This window comes from Glandiceps talaboti, chromosome 10 (genome assembly GCF_964340395.1).
Source record: "Glandiceps talaboti chromosome 10, keGlaTala1.1, whole genome shotgun sequence".
NCBI lineage: Eukaryota > Metazoa > Hemichordata > Enteropneusta > Spengelidae > Glandiceps > Glandiceps talaboti.
The window spans coordinates 644,840-666,888 of NC_135558.1; the positions used below are offsets into that span (position 1 = coordinate 644,840).

Genomic DNA, 22,049 nt, shown 5'->3' on the forward strand with positions numbered 1-22,049 from the left:
CCTTCGATCCAGCCAATATACAACACAAGAAATGTACAAATATGTCAAAGTCAAAGTCACATATCTTAGTTCAAATGAATACTAGTACTATGTTATTTCACTTGTAAGCGTCTCTCTTTGTTTAAATACATTGTATACAAATGTACATAATGATGTTAGAAGTTCAGGTTTGTTCGTTCTCATCACTCTTATGAACTTATTAAAATTAGGCTCGGCTATGAATTCTATTTGGATGTATTTTTTTCCTCTCATCGTCGTAGAAGGAACATACAGTACTAAAGGAGAGTTATATTCATCTTTTACATCACCACTTTCACAAATTTTACAAATTCTATTCCACGAGTCAATGTTATGTCGCCTTCTTGTATTTTCGTTCTAGTTATAATACATCTCAGTTGACTCATCAGGATGCATAGCTTCTACATCACCCTGCTTCTTAGTCTACTGGGTTCATATGTCCTCGGACTCCCAATGAGTAGCTCTGACGTTGGTGACTTGTCGGATGACAACAATGGGGTACGTATGTACTGAATTGGTCTTGGCGATTATTAACATCCGTTAAACCTTGAACACATGGCAATTCCCCTTCTGTCTATTCCTGTCTGTCTGTCTGTCTGTCTGTCTGTCTGTCTGTCTGTCTGTCTGTCTGTCCGTCCGTCCGTCCGTCCGTCCGTCCGTCCGTCCGCCCAGTCCGTCCGTCTGTCTGTCTGTATGTCTGTCTGTATGTATGTACGTATGTCTCAGTCGTCTCTGTCACTGTATGTCTGTCTCTATCACTGTCTATCACTGTCACTGTCACTGTCACTGTCTATCTGTCTGTCTGTCTGTCTGTCTGTCTGTCTGTCTGTCTGTCTGTCTGCCTCTGTCCCACTCTGTCTCTACCTGTGTCTCTCTCGCCTTGTCGTCTCAAGGCGGTCTTTTTATTTTGTTATAATCAGATCAGCTAAACATTTTTATTGAAATTGGTGATCGCCTGTGATATAATTCTTATGATAATTATTTCATCAAGACCATCGAATATCAAAATCATTTTTTTATTATATGATTTCTGGAATTAAGGTTACATTTATCCACCAAGTCAGCCTCTCCATTCTAATGTCATTTTACGTTTGTATCCTTTTTTAGAAAACAAGAGAAGGAAATTTCGGGAAGCCAACTGCACTGTCAAAACGAGGAACGTGTGCAGCACTTTTCTGCGTCGATTGTGCCATATTTTACAAATACACATATCGTACTCGCTGCAAAGTGTTTTGTTCCAACTGCACGCAAAAAGAGAAGTTACAAGCTTATGAGTCTCTGTGTGACTGGTTTCATCCTCAATATTGCAATCCAAATGCAGATTTCTAAAACTGAGACAAAGCAGGGTGCAAACTTTATATTTCGAGTTCAATGCGTGATTAACACCACAATTATCTAACGTTGTGTTGTGTTTCCGAAACGTGTTACTGCACAATTACTCAATCCTAACAGGGATCATGCTTTAAGAGTTTTTTGAATTGCAATATTTTCATAAAACTGAAGGTCTATTTTCACCTGGTATATTTTATTAAAATATTGGTCGAGCGTCTTGGCATTCACATATACAGTAAGGAAACTTTACAAAATCTCTTTCCCCAAAACTATGTCTTCTTACCTTGGATTAAAACAGAAAAACATTTTTAGAAATAAGTTATCTGTACCTCGGCGACTGTTACAATAAAAAAAATATTAGACTGCGTTTTGCCGCCATCCGGTTCGTTTTTTTAAACGTTACCATCTATAAGATTCTTTTTTTGAGACCGTTGTTTGAGTACTTGTGCTAGTTTAAGTTTTGTTTTATTTTATTTTACATTCTGTTTTGAGGTTTTTAGTGTGTGAAGTGTCATTTAAATTTCTCATAGTGGGATGTGGCGTCGAAAAGATTGTGTAAGAAAATAAAACAACAGCAGTCTCATGGAAATATTTGTTGTAAAATTTAAACAACTGGTCAGTAAACATAAAACAAGAAATAGTGGGTGGTCAAGTCAGATATTCTCATTGGCCAACAATATCACCGAAGTGATAATGTAACACTTATTTTAATATAGTTACTAATAATCAAACATTTTATCTTGAAACTTTCAATACACAATGAGTTTTTACTTTCTGTAAGGGAAGGTCATATAATAGTGATGTCTGTCTGTGTCTCTGTCTCTCTTTGTGCCAGCATTTTCTCACATGTTTCGACTCATCCGACAGGGCTGTGGAACACTACAACATCAGTTCACAGGATATCCCCAATTCACCGGGCCTGGCAGGCATGGCAACTAGCTACGGGCTCCATGAGTAATCCCGGCTGTTCCGGACTGTTCGAGATATTACTTCTAGAGTTTCGCGAAATTCACATTTGTCGTGTGAGTGTGACACGGCTAGTGATACAGCCTATCCATCATATAGATAATTAATAATTATTGGTAATTAATAATTATTGGTAATTATGCGATAACTTAAGTCAATATGCTTTGATTTATGCACTGATGATAACAAGCCGCACAAGTCTGATATCGCTTGATCGTATACTTGTTAATTTCTTTGAATCATTTGTATAATTAATGATTTTGCGATACCACCATCGATCTGTTGTTCTTGGAATTTTACCTGCTTTAAATACGATGGATATATACTATGACTAATGTTATACCATCCATTTCTAAACAAGTTCAGAAAGTATAGTAGTAGTGGCGGACCGTGAAGGCTTCATTTCGAAGTAATATGAACGCCAATTACTGACACAAACTCGATATTTCTGGTACTGCGACATCATATGTCTTCCTTTTTCTTTATTTCTCATTAATCTTTCTTTTCAATAATTGAAATGTTAAAAATAGGATTATAATTACGATCGAACTCACCTATAAATTCGTAGCAAATCTTCAAATCTAACAATTCCAGCTTGTCGCTGGAAAATAAACTTAGCTGGAAATTCTCTCCGGTCTGTCATCATCATAAATGATAATATCTACAATTCTATAACTTATAATTATTTGCGTGACTGACGAAGACAGACCATTGCAACATGGGTTGTTTGTAGTCTTTGCATCTGCAGTTACTAGTTAAAGAGCATTCATGTTCAATGTTCATTGTGTAATTGTTTTAAAATTTACACCTGCGTTTTTGAGACGGTTCAAATGACGTCGTGGTAGCCATGGCAACCATTGCATCGCCTTCAAATATCTCCTTCTCCTTTAGTTTTATCCTAGAGAGCCATTTTGAGAATAAGGTCTTACTGTCGAACGTTTCAATCCTTGCCTAAAATCACTAAGTGATGTCGTTCAAAGTTTACACAGATAGATAGTATGTATGTATGTATGTATGTATGTATGTATGTATGTATGTATGTATGTATGTATGTGTGTATGTGTGTATGTGTGTATGTGTGTGTGTATGTATGTATGTATGTATGTATGTATGTATGTATGTATGTATGTATGTATGTATGTATGTATGTCTCTCTGTGTGTGTGTGCGTGTGTATGTATGTATGTATGTATGTATGTATGTATGTATGTATGTATGTATGTATGTATGTACGCTTTTGAAAATAGATTATCCCAAATTTCTAATCACACGAATATAATTTGTAGACATCATCTGTTTAAATGTAGAGATGGGTGGTGCTATAAGAATGTTATCTATAAGTTATGTTAGTTTTGCGGTTACAGTCCGTTAACTCGGGTACTCAACGGTTGCAATTGGGCTTACATACTAGAAACCGTAACATTTTGTCAAAACATAGTTTATACTCGTAGGTATGCATGTGTATTTGCTTTGCTACACTAACATTATGCTACCCTATAATTAGATGACGTCAATATATGAACCATGCTGATAATCAAATATCACAACCAACCACTTGAGTGAACACTATGACATCCATCATATTAGATATACATTGACCGTTCACAGTGTTTTTTTTAAAAATGTTTGATATAACACCTGACCCTCATTTATTGCATATTTCTAAAGATAGTTGTTGCTACAGAGATTCGCTAGCTCATTTGAAACAGATGTAAGGGACTGTTCAGTAATTACAAGGGGAGGACAGGAGAAGATGAAGCCCGGTCTGTTGCGTAAAATATGACCCTCCCCCGATTCCGTTTTCAAACAAAAGTCGTCCTCAATTTCCTTTCTCTAAACTACAACCCTCACCTGTTAAAATATTTCAGAAAAATGGGACAAAATGCTGTCAGACGTGAAAAGGGACATACATCCCATAATCAATGGTAAGGACTCGATCCAACCGTTGTCACCACATAATTTTAAAGGCATTGTTGTTTCCCACTACTACCACCACTGTGAATTTATGTGAATAAGGCAATGTATTAAGTAATTCCTGTGTGTGGATCTATTGGACAGAATCGAAGGCCCAAACTCCCAAAGACTAGATGGGCAGTGTGCCCATCTAGTCTTTGGGAGTTTGGGCCTTCGACATTATTCGACAGTATTGGGACCTAGCTATAGGTCAACATCATGGGACCTTACTCTATCATAATATACTAATGTCTAACCACACTGTTCCCCCTTCATTTCTGTGAAACCCACTCCTCTCCTCACACCACAACTAACAATCAATTCACTGCATGGCCGCCAGCAGCGATGTGATGTGTTCTGGCATTACAGTGCACTGGTGGCAGTGGTGGGATCTTGTAGCAGTGGGATGTGGAACCGGTGGAAGCGGTGGGATACAAACATCACAAAGTAATGTTAACTAAGATAATACAATGAATCAAATTAAAATGTTAACCTTCTCTAGTACCTTTATTCTAAAATACGATTACCCCCCCCCCCCCGGTTACTGCAGGCTCCCCCTAAGACATCGCCTGCGAACATTTTGATTTCTCTGCTGTGAGCTTATATAATTACGAAGACATGAAAAGACTGACAAACATCTGGTCGGTCAACTGATTAAGTCATCCGTTTTTCTCACATCTGTATTTGTCTGTGTCTATATTACCGATAAACGAATAAAGGGACGTGGAAGGGATACTGATGTGTGTATATGGACTACCCTTACATTGCATACAACAAATGTACACAAAAGAAAGCCATATTATACAATCTTACAATGAAAACACCAAAATATAGATTCTAAAATTACTCTGACCTCTTCACACTTCGCGTTCAGATATTCTACACAACCACAGGGTGATTTCAAAACATTCACTGACCTCAAAGTCTTCGGCGATTATACTGTCTGAGTAAAATATGTGCATACTGTGAACCGATAAGGTTTAGCTTTTATATTTGTGAAGACGAACAAATCAAAAATAATACTTTTTCCTTTGCTATCTTACTAAAAATCACTTTTTATATCAAGATTCGACATAACATTTTTTTTTTTTTTAAAGGTAATATTTCAATTAGGAATGAGAATTGGATGAGAAAAACAGTTTGCTACGTGTCTGCCGGTACAGAGGTTGAAGGTCAAATAATGAACATTCCTATCCTAGTCACGCAGGAAGATATTACGTTATTATTTATTCATGATTGGACTTAGGTTCAACTTTATTTACGAATAATGCTTCCTGTGGAAGAGATTGGTCATCCACCCGTCATTAACTCATGTGTAAAACAATACCGTAAGTAAGATTTAACTGCCTACAGCAATACATTAAGTACAACCATAACATTCTTATTTTCTTCTGTATGTTTTGCTTCAGCAGTACAGCTTGGCAAAGCAAAGGGATAAATATCACTACTGCTGTTTTCATATAACCATTTCTCCTATACATACATACATACATACATACATACATACATACATACATACATACATACATACATACGTACGTACATACATACATACATACATACATACATACATACATACATACATACATACAGTACATACATACATACATACATACATACATACATACATACATACATACATACATACATACGTACATACATACATACGTACGTACGTACGTACATACATACATACATACATACATACATACATACATACATACATACATACATACATACATACATACATACATACATTGTGGAAAATACTTCTAAACTAACTTAATGTAGAAATTCATAAAAATCAATGAAGTACATTGATTTAAAGAAATGAACAGCTTGTATCCGTCTTCGGTTGACTGATCACATATCTATAACTGTAAATTACAGTTAACTGTTGCCAATCACGTTGTGTCTCTATTACCCCTGACAACCGATACACTATGGTTACGGAAGATAAAGTGCTGTTGCTGTCACGGTTGCTGTTGCGAGGAAACGTTTTAAGATGTATTTTACGGATAGAATTTCAGATTCGTTTCGAAATCAAGCATATATCGGTTTACCAATACATTTCATTATATACAGCTTCGCACTGGTCTTTAATAACACTTTCAATTTGTTATCCAAATAAAAAATAGTGTCATTTTCATTCTCCTCTACCTCATAATGTTTGACATTTGTCATATTTGACTGGTGATATTGATCAACTGCGCACTCAAATAGCTATGCCCAATAAAGAGTTTGGTGCAAGGAAGCTCTGGCGATTTTTTTTTTGCCGTCAAGATTGTTTTGACTAGATCACATTTTCGAACGTCGAGAATTCTAACATATGACATAGCCCTCTTTTCATATTTGAACCTGTGCTATATAATTTCCATGGTAACGTGTGATATGCTTTTCTATGGTTAAAGAGTCAATGCGTGATATAACATACTAGCGGCACATAAATCAAGCAACAAAGACTTTATTTATCCAAGACGAACTATCTATATCGGGTCGGTAAGAATTACTGGGTGGATAGCAAAGCGTATACATAGTGTCAACGTTAGAAGACTACTTAGTAAATAAAGCACGCCAAAGTTATCAATTTTCACAACATTTGGTAAAACTTGTTATTTCAAAACTTGCGGTGATACGTTACTTGATAGTCACGAGGCTCGTGACCTATTTTAGACACACATGAATATGACTAGTTTGCTGTATGCATTATGAGAACATGAATCGTTCAACCATCCCACATAGGAATGTCGCTAGATGTATGTGCTTACGGCTATACACACTGCTACAAACATTTCGCTCTTTTTATGTTTATGCGCACGCGCACGCTTTACAAGAATTGTCGCCGAAATATTCATACCCTATATCATTAATTGGCTCGTCTCTTGATAGATGTTGTTAATTCTTGCCCCATCTACATCCCCACCCCCCATTATTTTGTATTCTAACAGGGAGAACACACTACAACGTCATAACATTTGACACAGCGGTGACACAGCATTGTGATATTCTCATGAAAGATTCAAACGATGACCTTAGATGTGAGTGAGGACTGACCTCTCATTGAATGTAAAGTGTTGTGTTCTTTGCAACCTGATAAGCGAATTCGAATCGATAGGGAGAAACCTAACACCTAGCTAGAAGGAGTCCACAATCCTATTATAACTCTGATTCCACGGTATCCCGTTTAGTTTTACCAACTAATTCAGGATGGGCATGATCAGTGTGATTTATGCAGTCGTGTTATCTCTGTTTATAGGCGTGCTTTGTGTTCGTTGTGAAGACGGTCCCATCGTGTCTATAACCAGCGGTAAACTGCGCGGCATTAGAACGGAATTGGTCGAAACGAACGTGGACGCCTTTCTTGGAATTCCATACGCGGAACCCCCGGTCGGCGACCGTAGATTCAAAGTCGCAAACAAATTTAAAACGAACTGGGAAGGAATTCGCAACGCAACTCATTTCGGTAACGCCTGTTGGCAGGTCAGGTACAAACGTTTTGAGGATTTCAATGGTCACCAGTGGTGGAGAACGAATGATACAATGCATGAAGACTGCTTGTTTTTGAATGTTTGGACACCTTATCCTAAGCCAAGTAATGCACCTGTCTTTGTCTTTATCCATGGGGGAAGCTTCGTAGCTGGGGCCTCGTCAACGGAACTGTATCGTGGTAACACGTTAGCTGCCTATACCAATGTTGTAGTAGTTAGTATGAATTACCGTGTGGGACCACTAGGTTTTGCTGTTTTTGGAACAGAGGACGAACCTGGGAATCTAGGACTTATGGATCAGGTATTGGCCTTGTTCTGGGTTCAAGAAAATATTGAAGCATTCGGTGGGAATCCTGAAAAAGTGACGTTGATGGGGCACAGCGCTGGTGCGGCCAGCGTTGGTTTTCACCTGCTATCTCCTGTGACCCGGAATTTAACTTTATTTCACAAAGCTATTTTACAAAGTGGCACGCCAAACACACCCTGGGCAATGGGTACGAAAGAAGACGGCTTATGGGCTACAGGCCATCTCGCAAAAGATGTAGCTTGTCCTTCCTGGAATGATAACGATGGAAACCCTAACGAATACACAGTGCAGGACACATTAATTTGTTTGCGTGAATGTGATCCATGGAACATAACATATGCTAAAACTGCGCGGTGGCATTATACTTCTCATGTCATTGTTGATGGTTACTTTCTAAATGACAATCCTCAAACTTTACTGGCTGAGAGACAGGTGAACAGAGAACCGATTCCTATAATTATTGGCATGGTTAAAGAAGAAGCCATCCTCAACATGAATTCTTTAGATGAATTTAATCGCAAGAGCAATATCGATTCTGCACGGCGAACATTTAATGTACATCGGTATAATCGTGTAATCTATTCGATGTTAATAGACGAAAGCCAGTCAGTAAGAGATGCTGTTTCTTTCCAATATAGGAACTGGTTGGATCCAGACAACGGTACGTTGTTACATCGCAGTGCTATAGATCTGTGGGAAGATTATCAAATGCTGTGCCCTGTCAAAGAGTTCGCTAAGTATTATTCTATGACGGGCAATAAGGTTTACGCTTATAGCTTTGATCACTATCCATCCAACAGTCCTTATCCCGCATGGATGGATGTCGTGCATGCAGATGAACTTGCCTTTACACTCGGACTTACTATGCATGAGAAAGAACATTCTTCAAACGAAGAGAAACGACTTTCCGAAGCCTTAATGGAATATTGGAGTAATTTTGCCCGAACGGGGTAAGTGACGAAAGAAAACTTCAACTTCATTTATCTCTAGTGACTTTCAATTCTCCTAATATTTCTACATGATCACATAAGGCAGTGACGAGCTTATGAATTAACAAATAATTTGGAGACGAAACTTCAAGCCATTTTTTCAAATTTGCCAACATTTTTCAGCCAAATTTATATCCATATCAACAAAAAAAACCAAATGCAGAGAGTCGAGACCAATAAGGTTGTTTATTGATTGAGCACTGACATGTTTCTGATGCCAAATATCCATTGCCCGTACATGGGAATTTTAGCTTAGCACATCGACGTCTCCATGGACTGTACGTCGAATGCTGTCGCTTAATGAAATAATTTGTCTTGTTGTTGTTGTTGTTGTTGTTATTGTTGTTGTTGAACTATGTGTGGTCATGTTATCTGTGTAACTAGAGCACCTCTTTCTAATCAATAATGACAACACACTTCACTCTATGGTAGAATGTTCCTGATCCTTTTGAAATAATAACACCGTCTTGCAATTGGGGGTTCACCGTCTTTTATATGAAAGTTAATCCGTGATATTTTTATTTCTCCATAGAGTGAACTCAGTATCATGTTGAATTGTAAACTGGTTTGATTTTGCTATCATTCTGATCTCTATTTTAAAACATGACGGAAGTTTGAATATTTTTCCGAGGCGTATATACTACATTGATACTAATGGATCCAGCTTTTTCATTAGTTTGTCATAGCTGTTGAAAATTTGCATCGTGTGTTTTAAACAAATGTACGGATTTACTTATATGTAAAAAGTGGAAAACTAGTCGAACTTGTAGAATAATACATCATTCTGGAATTTAGAAGTTGCTATGTCAACATCTATCTTAACTAGTAGGGCATTACAACAGCTGTTGTCTGTATATGTCATTGCCACAACATTCAAATAGTATGAGTTATAACACATAGATCGATAAAAACTTTCTTCGGAATGCATATCACTTCCACGATAAATCACTAGTCGCTAATGAGAAAGTTGAAAGTGACTGTAACAACATTCAATTTTGCCACCGCATCTATTTGTTGAATAACTACTACATCAATGTCAACAACCCAGCCAAAGTGTTTTGCCGAGGTAACTTAGAGTAGGTGCGTGAATAAGTATAAATAACACAGCGAACAAGTCTATGCCAAGAAACCATGACCATGTTATTAATAACGACCAAGCGACGAATTAATTTGCAAAGATGATGTCGAGCAACCAGGGCCTCGCCCATAGCGAAAATCAGCCGATAGTATTTTGAACAAGATCATAGCGATATAACAGCGATGTTTCGTTGGGAGTTGATTAGCACTCAAAAATGTACAGAAGGATGCATAGCAACCAAAGACATGTGGATGCCAACAGCCAGATGACAATAGAACATGAATGATGGGGTAGTCAAGTAATGGGTAGACAAGTGATTAAAACATGGACATATGCATGCCTAGCAACCAAGACCACGCCCGTTGGTGCTATTTCATAAATTCATTTATATCCATATGCTCAATACTACCCAACTTAAAATAGCGCAAGTTCGGGCTCTATTTCTGTATTTGGTGCCGGCCAAAGATATGCAAATGCTTGTAAGACTCAACAGGTGTTCTTTGCGTACATTTTTGTATACCAAACGAAAGCTAAAAGTCTGCATTTTTTCAATCCTTACATTTTAATAACATGTCTGTTTTTCCATAGGAATCCTAACCAAAGAGATGCATTTGGTACACTCTCCGAACTACCAGAGTGGCCACAGCATACAGAGGAAAATCCCGTCTACCTTTCTTTAAATCCAGGGCTTTTGGATGGCAATGACGCCCTCATAGGCGAATATGGCAGAGTTACTGAATGTGCATTCTGGAGTGATCTGGTGCCAAAATTAGCCAATAATGATGCACTCAAACCTGGGTTTTTTCCAGTGTTTCTATCAAAAAGACCTACACCAGTGGATGTAGGTAAATAATTTCTATTTACATACATAATCCCCTCTTTGACCACCGTAACAATGTGCAAACTATGGTGTGCAGACGAACAAGCGTCATTCTACCATGTGAAAAGCATATAATAAATGAAGTGCTATCGAAGAATGTGTGTATATGTGCGTGCGTTTATGTATATATATGTATGTATGTATGTATGTATGTATGTATGTATGTATGTATGTATGTATGTATGTATGTATGTATGTATGTATGCATGCATGCATGTATGTGCGTGCGTGCGTGCGTGCGCGCGTGCTGTCTGTCTGCATGTATGCACGTATGTATGTATGTATGTATGTATGTATGTATGTATGTATGTATGTATGTATGTATGTATGTATTTATGTGGGTTTGGTTGGTGGATGGATAGGTAGCTAGGTTAATAGGTCTGTGTGTGTGTGTGTGTGTGTGTGTGTGTGTGTGTGTGTGTGTGTGTGTGTGTATTCTTTTAGTAAATAAACATATATCTTGAGAATTATAATGGTAAAATAATGTGTATGAATAAAGAGAGAGAGGTATGGGCCCATTGGGGGTATGTGTTTTAGCATTTTAACGTTGAATGTGCTCTCAATAAAGGACATTTAGAATATACACTCACGATCGCGATAAAATTCTAAAATTTCAAATCAGATTGTCAAAACAATTGTGTTTCAAGCTATTTTGAATAAAGTTTATTTTTCCTTTCCAGAAAATCAACCGGTCCTGACTTGTTCAGGGGAACAGAACGGAATATCGATACCTATGCTGTTATTATTACAACTGTTAGCATGCACAGTTCATTTTGTTCCCCAGTATCAACAAGTCGATGTGTTTCACCAATAGCCCAGACGACTTTAATAGAAAATGTCGAACGCTTGGATGACATGTAATGTTATGCAATAATCCTAAAATATCAGCTGACGTACTGCAATCCACTTTTAACATGCATGGATAACCAGTGGTTTGGCAAAATTGTTCAAAGAAAAGTGGTGTATGCCATGTCATGAGGACATTGTTACAGACATTTTTTCCGAAACTTTTATTAAACTGTTACCCTGGCAGAGGAATCAATTTAACGCTGTACCATCAAACAATAAGTTGTAAAGCATAGACAAAAGACATGACAACACAGACAAGTCAAAAGGTGAGAGAGGATAGAAATACATGCCTATTGTATATTAACATACCAAGACTAACTTGATGTATTAAAGAAGAATGGCAGCTGATTACAAACTTTCCCCTTAGTTGTCAAAGAATTCGACTCTTTACTACATTTGTATTCATAAGGTTGATCAATTGAACATATTCTCTCGATACAATGTATATCTGTTAGTTTATTTATAGGAGAGCTATTTAAATGATTCAGGAGAGTCTCACTCTCTTTAATATGAAGTTTACAGTTAAGTAGATAATGTATTTCATCTTCTGTGCCATTAAAGTCAAACACAAGACATTTCACTTAGATTTCTGCTTTATTATATCTCCTTTCACTTACACGAAGTATTTTATAATAGCGGCGTGCTTTGTACCGCAGTCGTGAAGAGACCCCTGATTTTATGGCAATTTCTTACACGTAAACACTCTCATCTCAAACCAAGTACGAAGACTTCAGCATGTGAAGATCGTCAGCATGTAATAACTGTTATAGTGTTCTGATGTCTCTCCGTCAATGTTGTGTCAAACACCTCTCTCCCCGGCAAACACACACACACACACACACACACGCACGCACGCACGCACACACACACACACATACATACATACATACATACATACATGCACACACACACACAGTCACATACATACATACATACATACATACATACATACATACATACATACATACATACATACATACATACATACATACTTACATACATACATACATACATACATACATACATACATACATACATACATACATACATACATACATACGCGCGCCACGCGCGTGTGCGCACATCCAGGCGCACAGGCACGCACATCCAGACGCGCACATACAGGAGGAGGACGAAGAAGTCATAATCGTTTTATTTTTTTTTACCTTAATAAGAGGTTGTATTCGTCTTTCATTTACTACTCACATGTCCATCTACATCTCATTCAAAAACGAACCAGGTACGAATATTGAAAATAAACTATAAATGAAAAAAAAACATCTGTCGAAACATATTGTATTATGCTACTTAACTGAAATTATGTGCGTGTAAACATGTTTCCGATTTCCTTATCTTGTCAACAACTGTGACCTGTCAACCTAATGTCGCTTACCCCGGCCAATAAACTTTACTGGTAACGTCCTCTGGTTCGTGTTGTTAGTCGTCCGTGACATGTCGCCATTTAAATAGCAAAACTATCATTGCGTCCTGAAATACGACGACAAAACATGTGGAAGGCATCACTTTAAATGGTACTGTACGCTGCTGAATCAGAATGACGGCCAGGGTATACCAGTAATGATGTTCAGAATAGTTGGATACCTTTCAAATACAAATCGTGTATAAAATACTTTCACATATAAATTTACAAATTGAAGACCATAACAGGCTGTAAATCACACACTCATTTTCTTACCAGACACTTGTGTATCTACATATGTCACAGTGTTCAATCGTTCTCATGTTGTACTAATCTTTATAAATTTCATAATACACAATTTCGCACTGGCCTTTGATAAACTGTCAACTTGTTATCCAAATAAAAAAACAATATAGAGATACCTTCATTGTCCTTTACCCTCCGTTCTTTTCATCGCACATTGCGTGCACAGTTCACTCTGTTTTCTCGTTTACATCGGATTTCAGTACGAATATCAAGCTTAACGACTACCAAGCTATCACGGTTTGCTTTATTGATAGTTGCCACTTGCCAGAATGGTACCAACATAATAGACAGCACAGATTTCGATTCTGATCTGTTGGATGGCAATGACGCCCCCACAGGCGAATATGGAAGAGTAAGTGACTATGTATGTATGTATGTATGTATGTATGTATGTATGTATGTATGTATGTATGTATGTATGTATGTATGTATGTAGAGATAAGGAAATGCATAAGGAACTTGTGAGACAGTCCGAATAAATAGATGTAATCCGATGTTTCGAATAAAAATACTTTTTCAAGGTATAAGGCAAGACATAGTTGGTAAATACTTGATTACATCTGAATGTTATTCGGATGGATTCGATAAGACCTATTCGGATGGATTCGATACATGTTAGACTTATTCGGATGAATTCGATAAGATTTAAGAGTCAAGGCTGCTGGTAGATTTATACATATGCTGCATATAATGACCTTGTTCCCGTTGGGTACTTATTTTTGCTACATGCAAGCTACACATATCAAATTTCACCTTCCAGGCTTATCTCTACAAGTAGAACCCCTCGCAAGTCTCATACACGTATCATAGCTTATCAATCAATCATTCGAACGGTCATGCGCACATCTTGGCTTGCGCGGGAGATTTATTTTTTTCATTTATTCGTATACCATCCAACAGGTATGATAACAGGATGAGCAAAAATAAACAAACAATAAAAATAATAATACAATGACAATTCTAAATACAATACAATACAATACAATACAATACAATACAATACAATACAATACAATACAATACAATACAATACAATACAATACAATACAATGCAATGCAATGCAATATTATACAATACAACGACAATACAATACAATACAATACAATACAATACAATACAATACAATACAATACAATACTAAATACAACGACAATACAATACAATATAATACAATACAATACAATACAATACAATACTATTAAATACAATACACGAATAAAAACAATATACATCAAATAAAGACACAAACTGACAAAGACTACCTACTGACCTTGTACAAGTCATTTTGTCAATTGATTTTTAAAATTTGCAAAAGACGAAAATAAGTCGATGGCATTTGGGTATATGCTGTTTAAAAGCCTCATAGAGCGAGTTAAAAATGTATGCTTAGAGTGATCAACTCGGTGGCGGGTAGTCTAAACATGTATTTGTAACTTAAGTATCATCATAGAAATTATAATTCGCAAGAATATCAGGACAAATTGCTAAAAATGTCACACACTTATAGACAAAACACAGATGTCAATATATGAAGTCTTGTGGTATATAGTACAGTATATATAACGACAGAACACTCTCGTAAAACCACTGTTAGTGTGAGGTATGATTTAGTTCCGGTCACGAGAAATAGGTACATAGTATGTTTTCATAAATCGTTGGTGTCATGTCACGCTATGACATCATTCATGTTTTTGCAGGTTTGACTTTTAGGGTAAGACCTAAAATTATGTTCACCTACTTCACCTTCAATTATTGTATACATATGCTGAAAAATATATTGCCTTGAGCTAGTCCATCTGTTTTTTAGTCTCATTGCTTTATAGATATCGATTCCTATTAAAGTTGGTGACCTTTACGCAGACACACTGTGATTCAATATGTTAAAGATTAATGAGTTGGCTTCTCATCTGCCGTGAAGGAAGATTCAAAGAGAGATACACACCAGGACAACGCACGGAATTCAGTTAACGCGTTGGCTCAGCTGCATGGGTGGTGATAATTGTATACATCCTGTATAGTAATCATAGAGAAGTGGTGCTTGTTTGTGCTGACAGAATAGAATGATAAATGATGTCATAATTCATATGAACTCCTTTCACTAATAGTGATGAATTGTCCGTGTTAGATTAGGTTCGACCTATAATACTTAATTAGAGTGGAGTACTTTACGATGATCTAATATTTATAGTTGCATGCGTGTGAACACGTAGAGACCGACCATTTTTAACTGGCTGGGAGGGGGGGGGGTTGAAGTTAAACAGACTCAGGTTTTCTCAAAATGATTCTCCCCCCCCCCCCGTTCCAATGACCAAAGCCAAAGTGACCCCAGTAAAACGTAAAGACCACACATTCCAAACTGACTTCACCCCACCCCATGCCTATTTTGGCATGACCAATTATATATGTACAGAATACATACATTGTCTTATTGTAATGCTATTGCTATAATTATGCAATTGAATGTTGTTATTTATGATAATGTTATTTATTGACTTTTGATACGATTGTTCTTTTCTCAATCTGGAATGCATGAAATATATATATGTTACACCCAATCCGTGAAACTGCCCAATTCATGAAATGTGCATGTAACTTTGCCCAGTTCATGAAAGTCAACCTTATACAAATGAAAGTATAGATTACGATCTAAAAGGGACCAAATTAAATTTTGGGGGCAAGAGTTTTGAACTGGGGTGTATGATAATCAACAGAGCCTTGTAGTATATTTGATAGTCTGTCTGCTAGACCCCGGATGTTCTTCCGATACAATACAATACAATACGACACACGACCGAACATCGCTATCGAGGATGGAACATCCAAGCCCTCACTGCGAACTTCGTTCGCTTATGGTATCGAAAGTAAGCCCGAACGTCTAGCAGCAAGACTATATATTTGATAGCATATGTTGTAGGTGACCTTGGCTTTAACACAATGTCAAGTAGATTTAATTTGATGAGATTAAAGTACTTTAACAGACTTTGTAATTTAGATGAATCACGATGGACTAAATGTGTCTTTAATCATCACAATTCCATTAGTGAAGAATCTGAAAGAAATATGACAAAACTGTCCTGGAATTGGCCGAAAACTGTAAATTATGTATTAATAGACCTTAATATCGATAAAGACCAAATTCAAAATCTTTCAGAGAATAAAATCAAACATATCATATTCAAAAAGGATGAGCACATATGGAAAGAAACATAACAAAAAAATACCCATTACCGTAAATTTAAAACAACTTTAGAACCATAAGAATATCTTAAATCTTTTACTAATTTTAAAGGGTCACAATTGAAAGATAAGGCAAGATCATGTTCTCTCGGTCTTGCATATGAAAAGAGAAAATGGAAAAATTATAATGATGATTATACATGTCCTTGTGGAAAAGCTGATGAGACACTTGAACACTTTCTTTTTACATGTGAAGCCATTCTACACAACGACAGATCTTAATGAAAGGAACAGAAGAACTCTCACTAAACAATGGAGAATTGAACTTATATCAAGATTTTAAACAAGGGAAAGAACTACCCTGTTTATTTATAGGAGATAATACGAAACATTACAATGAGTCTATAAGTAAACAAATAGATAAACTTGTCAAACAATACCTTATTGAAGTAATTGAAAACAGAAAAGAGTTTGTTAAAACTATCAAATATAGAGTAGTTTAACGGTTAGATTTCCTGACAACTAACATTTGAAACATATATATCTATTTTCGTTTTATCAACCTTCTTACCTCACTTTGGTTTATTTTGTTATGTTTGTTCCTGATCCTGTACATGTCTTTACTCGTCTTTTTTTAGTAGTGTATGTATTTTAAATTTTTGTTAGTGCTGCTCCTAACAATCGTAGTGAGCCCTTGATACAAAAGGGATGCAGTAAATAAATAAATAAAATAAAAATAAATAGTTCACATTCACAAATGGATTTCAACTTTTCCTGGCATGCCATATATATACATGTGAAGTGGCCATAAAACAATGAAATGAACTACATTGTACTTCCATTATACTGTGCCAAGTGTTATTGATCTAATTCAATTATTGACATGTCTGGGTTCGAACCCGCCAGCTGTCGGCTTGGTTTCATTTCAACAATAACTAGGTTTGTATGTGAGAAGGGTAATGCGCAGTTTGACCTTGCCGAACAACGCAGGTTTTCCCGGAGTACTCCGGTTTCCTCCTGCTTCTTCATACTAGGGTACTAGGGCGCTGCTCTTGTGGCGACAATTCAAGAAATTTCCGAATTTATTTGGACGAAAAAAGATTATTATTACATCCTCTGTTTGTGACAAGTTCCACTTGTAAATGATTGCCTGTCTTTAGTTGTATATGGACAGGCAACAACAAAGAATCATAAATACAATTATTCTGATACGAAGTGGTGTCTTGTTTGCTTGTTTCATCAATCTTAGTTGACTATGTTGATAACTCGATAGATCCATTGGTTAATGTAGAGGAGGGCAAAGGGCGGAGGAAGTCGGAGACAAGGTGGGGCAACGGACCGAGGTGGGGCAACGGGCTTAGAACCAACCATCCCCTGCACTTAAAAATAACCGTCTCTTTATAAATCTATGCCACCTGGTAATAAATGTTAATTATATTATTGGCAAATGGTGTGATTTCTCAGTTTGGTTGTTTGTTTGTCAACTGGGAACAAACGTGAGGCTGATTTTATCTTAGCCTAAAAATGAGTTATAAGAATTAGGAAATATAATCTCCTTAGACAATAGCGCTCCTAATCTCTTTAGACAATATCCTCAGCCGCAAACAAAGAATAAATGACATCATGTTTCCCTGTCTGTGCCTCAGTGTTGTTTTGATCAACGAAATAAGCAGAACAACATAAGGACCTTTCTCTGTAAGATGCATAGTCAAGATGATTAATTGCGTTAATCCTATTTACAGCTACATTGCGGGTCCCATAAATCATTTATCAAAATACATTTGCATACATCTACAGACAAGTAAGTCTTTACTTGTCTGTGATACATCTAAGTCACAAGGAGTCATGATCATGAGAGTGTGTTTACACCTTTTTAAACATTATATATGTATGTATGTATGTATGTATGTATGTATGTATGTATGTATGTATGTATGTATGTATGTATGTGTGTGTGTGTACGTACGATATACGCTCAGAGACAAAACGACACACATGCGTGCGTGTGTGTGTGAACTAAGGAAACCTTCAGTATTTACAGGGGTGCATGGCTAGGGGAAGGGGGTCATATGTTACAAATTGATTACATGGGGAGGGCGACATTTAAAACTTTAGAACAAATGAAAAAGGGAAGGGTCACATTTTATGTTGACACATTGTATTATCTAACTTGACATACCGTAATGTCAGAACACATCAGTTTAAACACTGCTGACAACCATGCAGTGAATCATTTGTTAATTTGTGGCGTGAGGAGAGGAGTGGGTCTCACATGAGTAAATGGTAACAGTGTGGTAAGATAACGTGGTAGCCTAGGTCCCGACAATGTTGGCAGTATGCCCATCTAGTCTTTGGGAGTTCTGGACTTCAGCCCTGTCAATTACATCAAAACGCGATGTACAGTACAGTGCATTCGCGTAAATTCGCTGTGGTAGGAAACAACTAATGTCTTTAAAATTCTAAATCTGGTGGCAGCGGTGGGATCGAGTCCGTACCATTGATTTTGGGACACGTGTCCCTTTTCAGGTTTGGCAGCATTTTAACTTATGTTTTTGAAATTCTAGTATTTGAAAAGTGTGGGTAGTGTTTTACATGACGGAATTTGAGGAAAGACAATTTGTGTAGAAAACGTAATCAAGGAAGGGTCACACAATAGACCGGGCTTGAACCCCACCCCCTCCCTCCATTGCATTACTGAAGATTCAGTGATTATTCTGTAAATTGGATATTTTGCTTGTTGGAAAGAATTCACTTAATCAACGAAGTGACTGTATAAAGGAATCATTTATCAGCAAACAGCTGCCACTGAAGGGAATTATTTCAGTTCAGAGATAAAAATGTCACCATAATTTGACAGATCGTGAACCTTATAGTGAAATGTTCTAAAACAGCAGACTGGTATTTTTTTCTCTCTCTCCAATCGTCCTACATTCTCAAGGCGACATATTGTACCAGTAACATGATATCACAGGTCAGATGTCTCCTAAATCTATCGGTTAAGTGTGTATTATCTTTATCAAAGGTAATTTTATATGATGTCTCGGATAACGACCTACGTGTATCTTTTACTCTACCTGCATGAACTTATAAAGAATCTACAATTCGCATATCAACTTAGCGTTATTGCTATGGTTTCCATCAGGACTAACACCTATCAACTTCGCGTTATTGCTATGGTTTCCATCAGGACTAACGCCTATCAACTTAGCGTTATTGCTATGGTTTCCATCAGGACTAACACCTATCAACTTCGCGTTATTGCTATGGTTTCCATCAGGACTAACGCCTATCAACTTAGCGTTATTGCTATGGTTTCCATCAGGACTAACGCCTATCAACTTCGCGTTACTGTTATTGCTCTGCTCTCCATCACGGAATCAACTAGTTGTCGTTTAAAACTTTATAGGAATTCTGGTGTTATTCGGGAAGTTTGTTCAAATGTTTCTCGAGCAATACTTCACTAAATATCCTTTTTATAAAATGTACGAAATCCTTTACACGAAACAGCTTTCAAACATTGATGATGTCTGTCTCTTCGAAACATCTCGACGATTTCTATAGTATTCATGAACTTAGGCAGGTATAAAACAAAAACAAAAAACACTAGACTGCGAGACGAGCTCAAAAACTATTTTACCACACATAAGGTCAGTCTAAATGGAATTCAACAGACGTCGCTGTGACTTTTAGTAATGTTCCATTCTCCGATTACGTTTTAGTAAATATATCGAGTTTCGGTGATTGGTAACATTTGTAATTTAATGAAGTGATGAACATTAACAATTTCATATGACTTGGTATGAGGTTGAGTATACTTGTAATTGATTCTACGATAGTTTTCATTCCAATCACAGCAGTGCGTCTTTAGAGTAAATCAAAACCATATATATATAGTTATATCAACGTATGGTTTTTATTAGCCTGGTAAATGGAACCAAGTGTTCAGTTGAATTAATCTTCACATTTGTTTACTCTACATGTCTAGTCTAGAAAGGAGGACGTTCTTTCTTTTTTAAAAGCCTAGTTCGGATTAGGATTATAATGTAAGTGTGAAAAACAAATGTCTGGAAGAGATATAGAAAACGAAGGCCCCGACGAAGAAAGAATATATATGGGCATTTTATACATGGCTGAGAACTTGGCATTGAATCCCTGGTCTTTTAACGTTCTCTAGTCTTTCCCCTGTATCTCTTCACGCGTCTGTACATACTACAACTACACGATTTTCTTGTGAATGTTGACTTTTTCCCCCCTTTTTTTTTCTTTCACCTGTGTTTTTCCCCCTTTTTAGTATTTCAACCTACTAGTATATTCTACATTTAAATTCCTTGTGCAAATTCATCACATAATCTGAGACACTGAAAAGAAGCTACATAAAAGTGTATAGAAAGTGCAAGCAATCTACTGTGAAATACTAATGTGGTTGTGAATAAATACAGTGATTTATTCTTGATGGTCCTATTCATCTAATAGAGGTATTTGAGACATGCAAATCACACACAGCGATTATCAATCAACTTAACTCCTAATCTTCAGTATCTGAGAGACATGTTCAATTATTTCGGATTAGTTTCCATGACGGATGCGATGGCTTACAACATTTTAAAAAGAGGCTTATGTGCGCTTCCCGATCTATTAAATACAGAAGTACAATATTGAATGCTGTAGGCTTGAAGAGTGTCGGCTTTTCTCAATAAATCGACACTGACACGTGACTTTATTCACTTTTTTTTCTATAATCTGCAGGGAGGTTTAAGTGTCACGACCGTATTTCCTGTTTTGACCTTTTGTATTATTGAATTACATTAAATCAAACTGAAATCTTGGCGTTTTATATTTGTAACTGGGGGGTCAACGAATTGTGCGTCGACGTTAATTATCCAGGCATGCGTGTTCTGTGAGTGGCGCGTTAGTTTAGATTTTCCCATGTTGCCAATTTGAAATTCCGCTACTTTTTAATGAAGATCTTTCTTAATGAGCCTATCTTATGTTTAAACCGCTCTCACACTATTAGTCACATGATTCTCAATCGTCAATTATAACTCAACTTCATTTCCACGTCTTGTGAAGAAGATTCGAATAAAATGATTATGAGTCAGAATTGTTGGTTGTGTCATGATCCATCCCTAACAGAGCTCTCTGCATGAGGCCGTCGAGGGGTGGCCTCTAGTGTTGTGACCAACTCATATAAGCATACGTGACTGGTAATACTATTTTTCGGCCATCGAGAGGTAAAACTTAATAGCTAACCTGATTTGGAAATTTGAAGGCAGTTCGTCGACAACG

The 22,049-nt window shown here is 36.8% G+C and overlaps 1 protein-coding gene and 1 pseudogene across 1 annotated transcript; both read left to right on the top strand.

Moving 5' to 3' along the window:
• The first annotated feature begins 319 nt into the window (after window positions 1-319).
• On the top strand, window positions 320-1,347 carry LOC144441235 (uncharacterized). The gene is made up of 2 exons (XM_078130793.1): window positions 320-516; window positions 1,126-1,347. Exons 1-2 carry the CDS (start codon window positions 409-411, stop codon window positions 1,345-1,347), a joined length of 330 nt encoding a protein of 109 aa, XP_077986919.1. The 5' UTR covers window positions 320-408.
• A 6,128-nt stretch (window positions 1,348-7,475) lies between these two features.
• LOC144441236 (cholinesterase pseudogene) lies at window positions 7,476-9,017 on the top strand (annotated as a pseudogene).
• The last annotated feature ends 13,032 nt before the right edge of the window (window positions 9,018-22,049 follow it).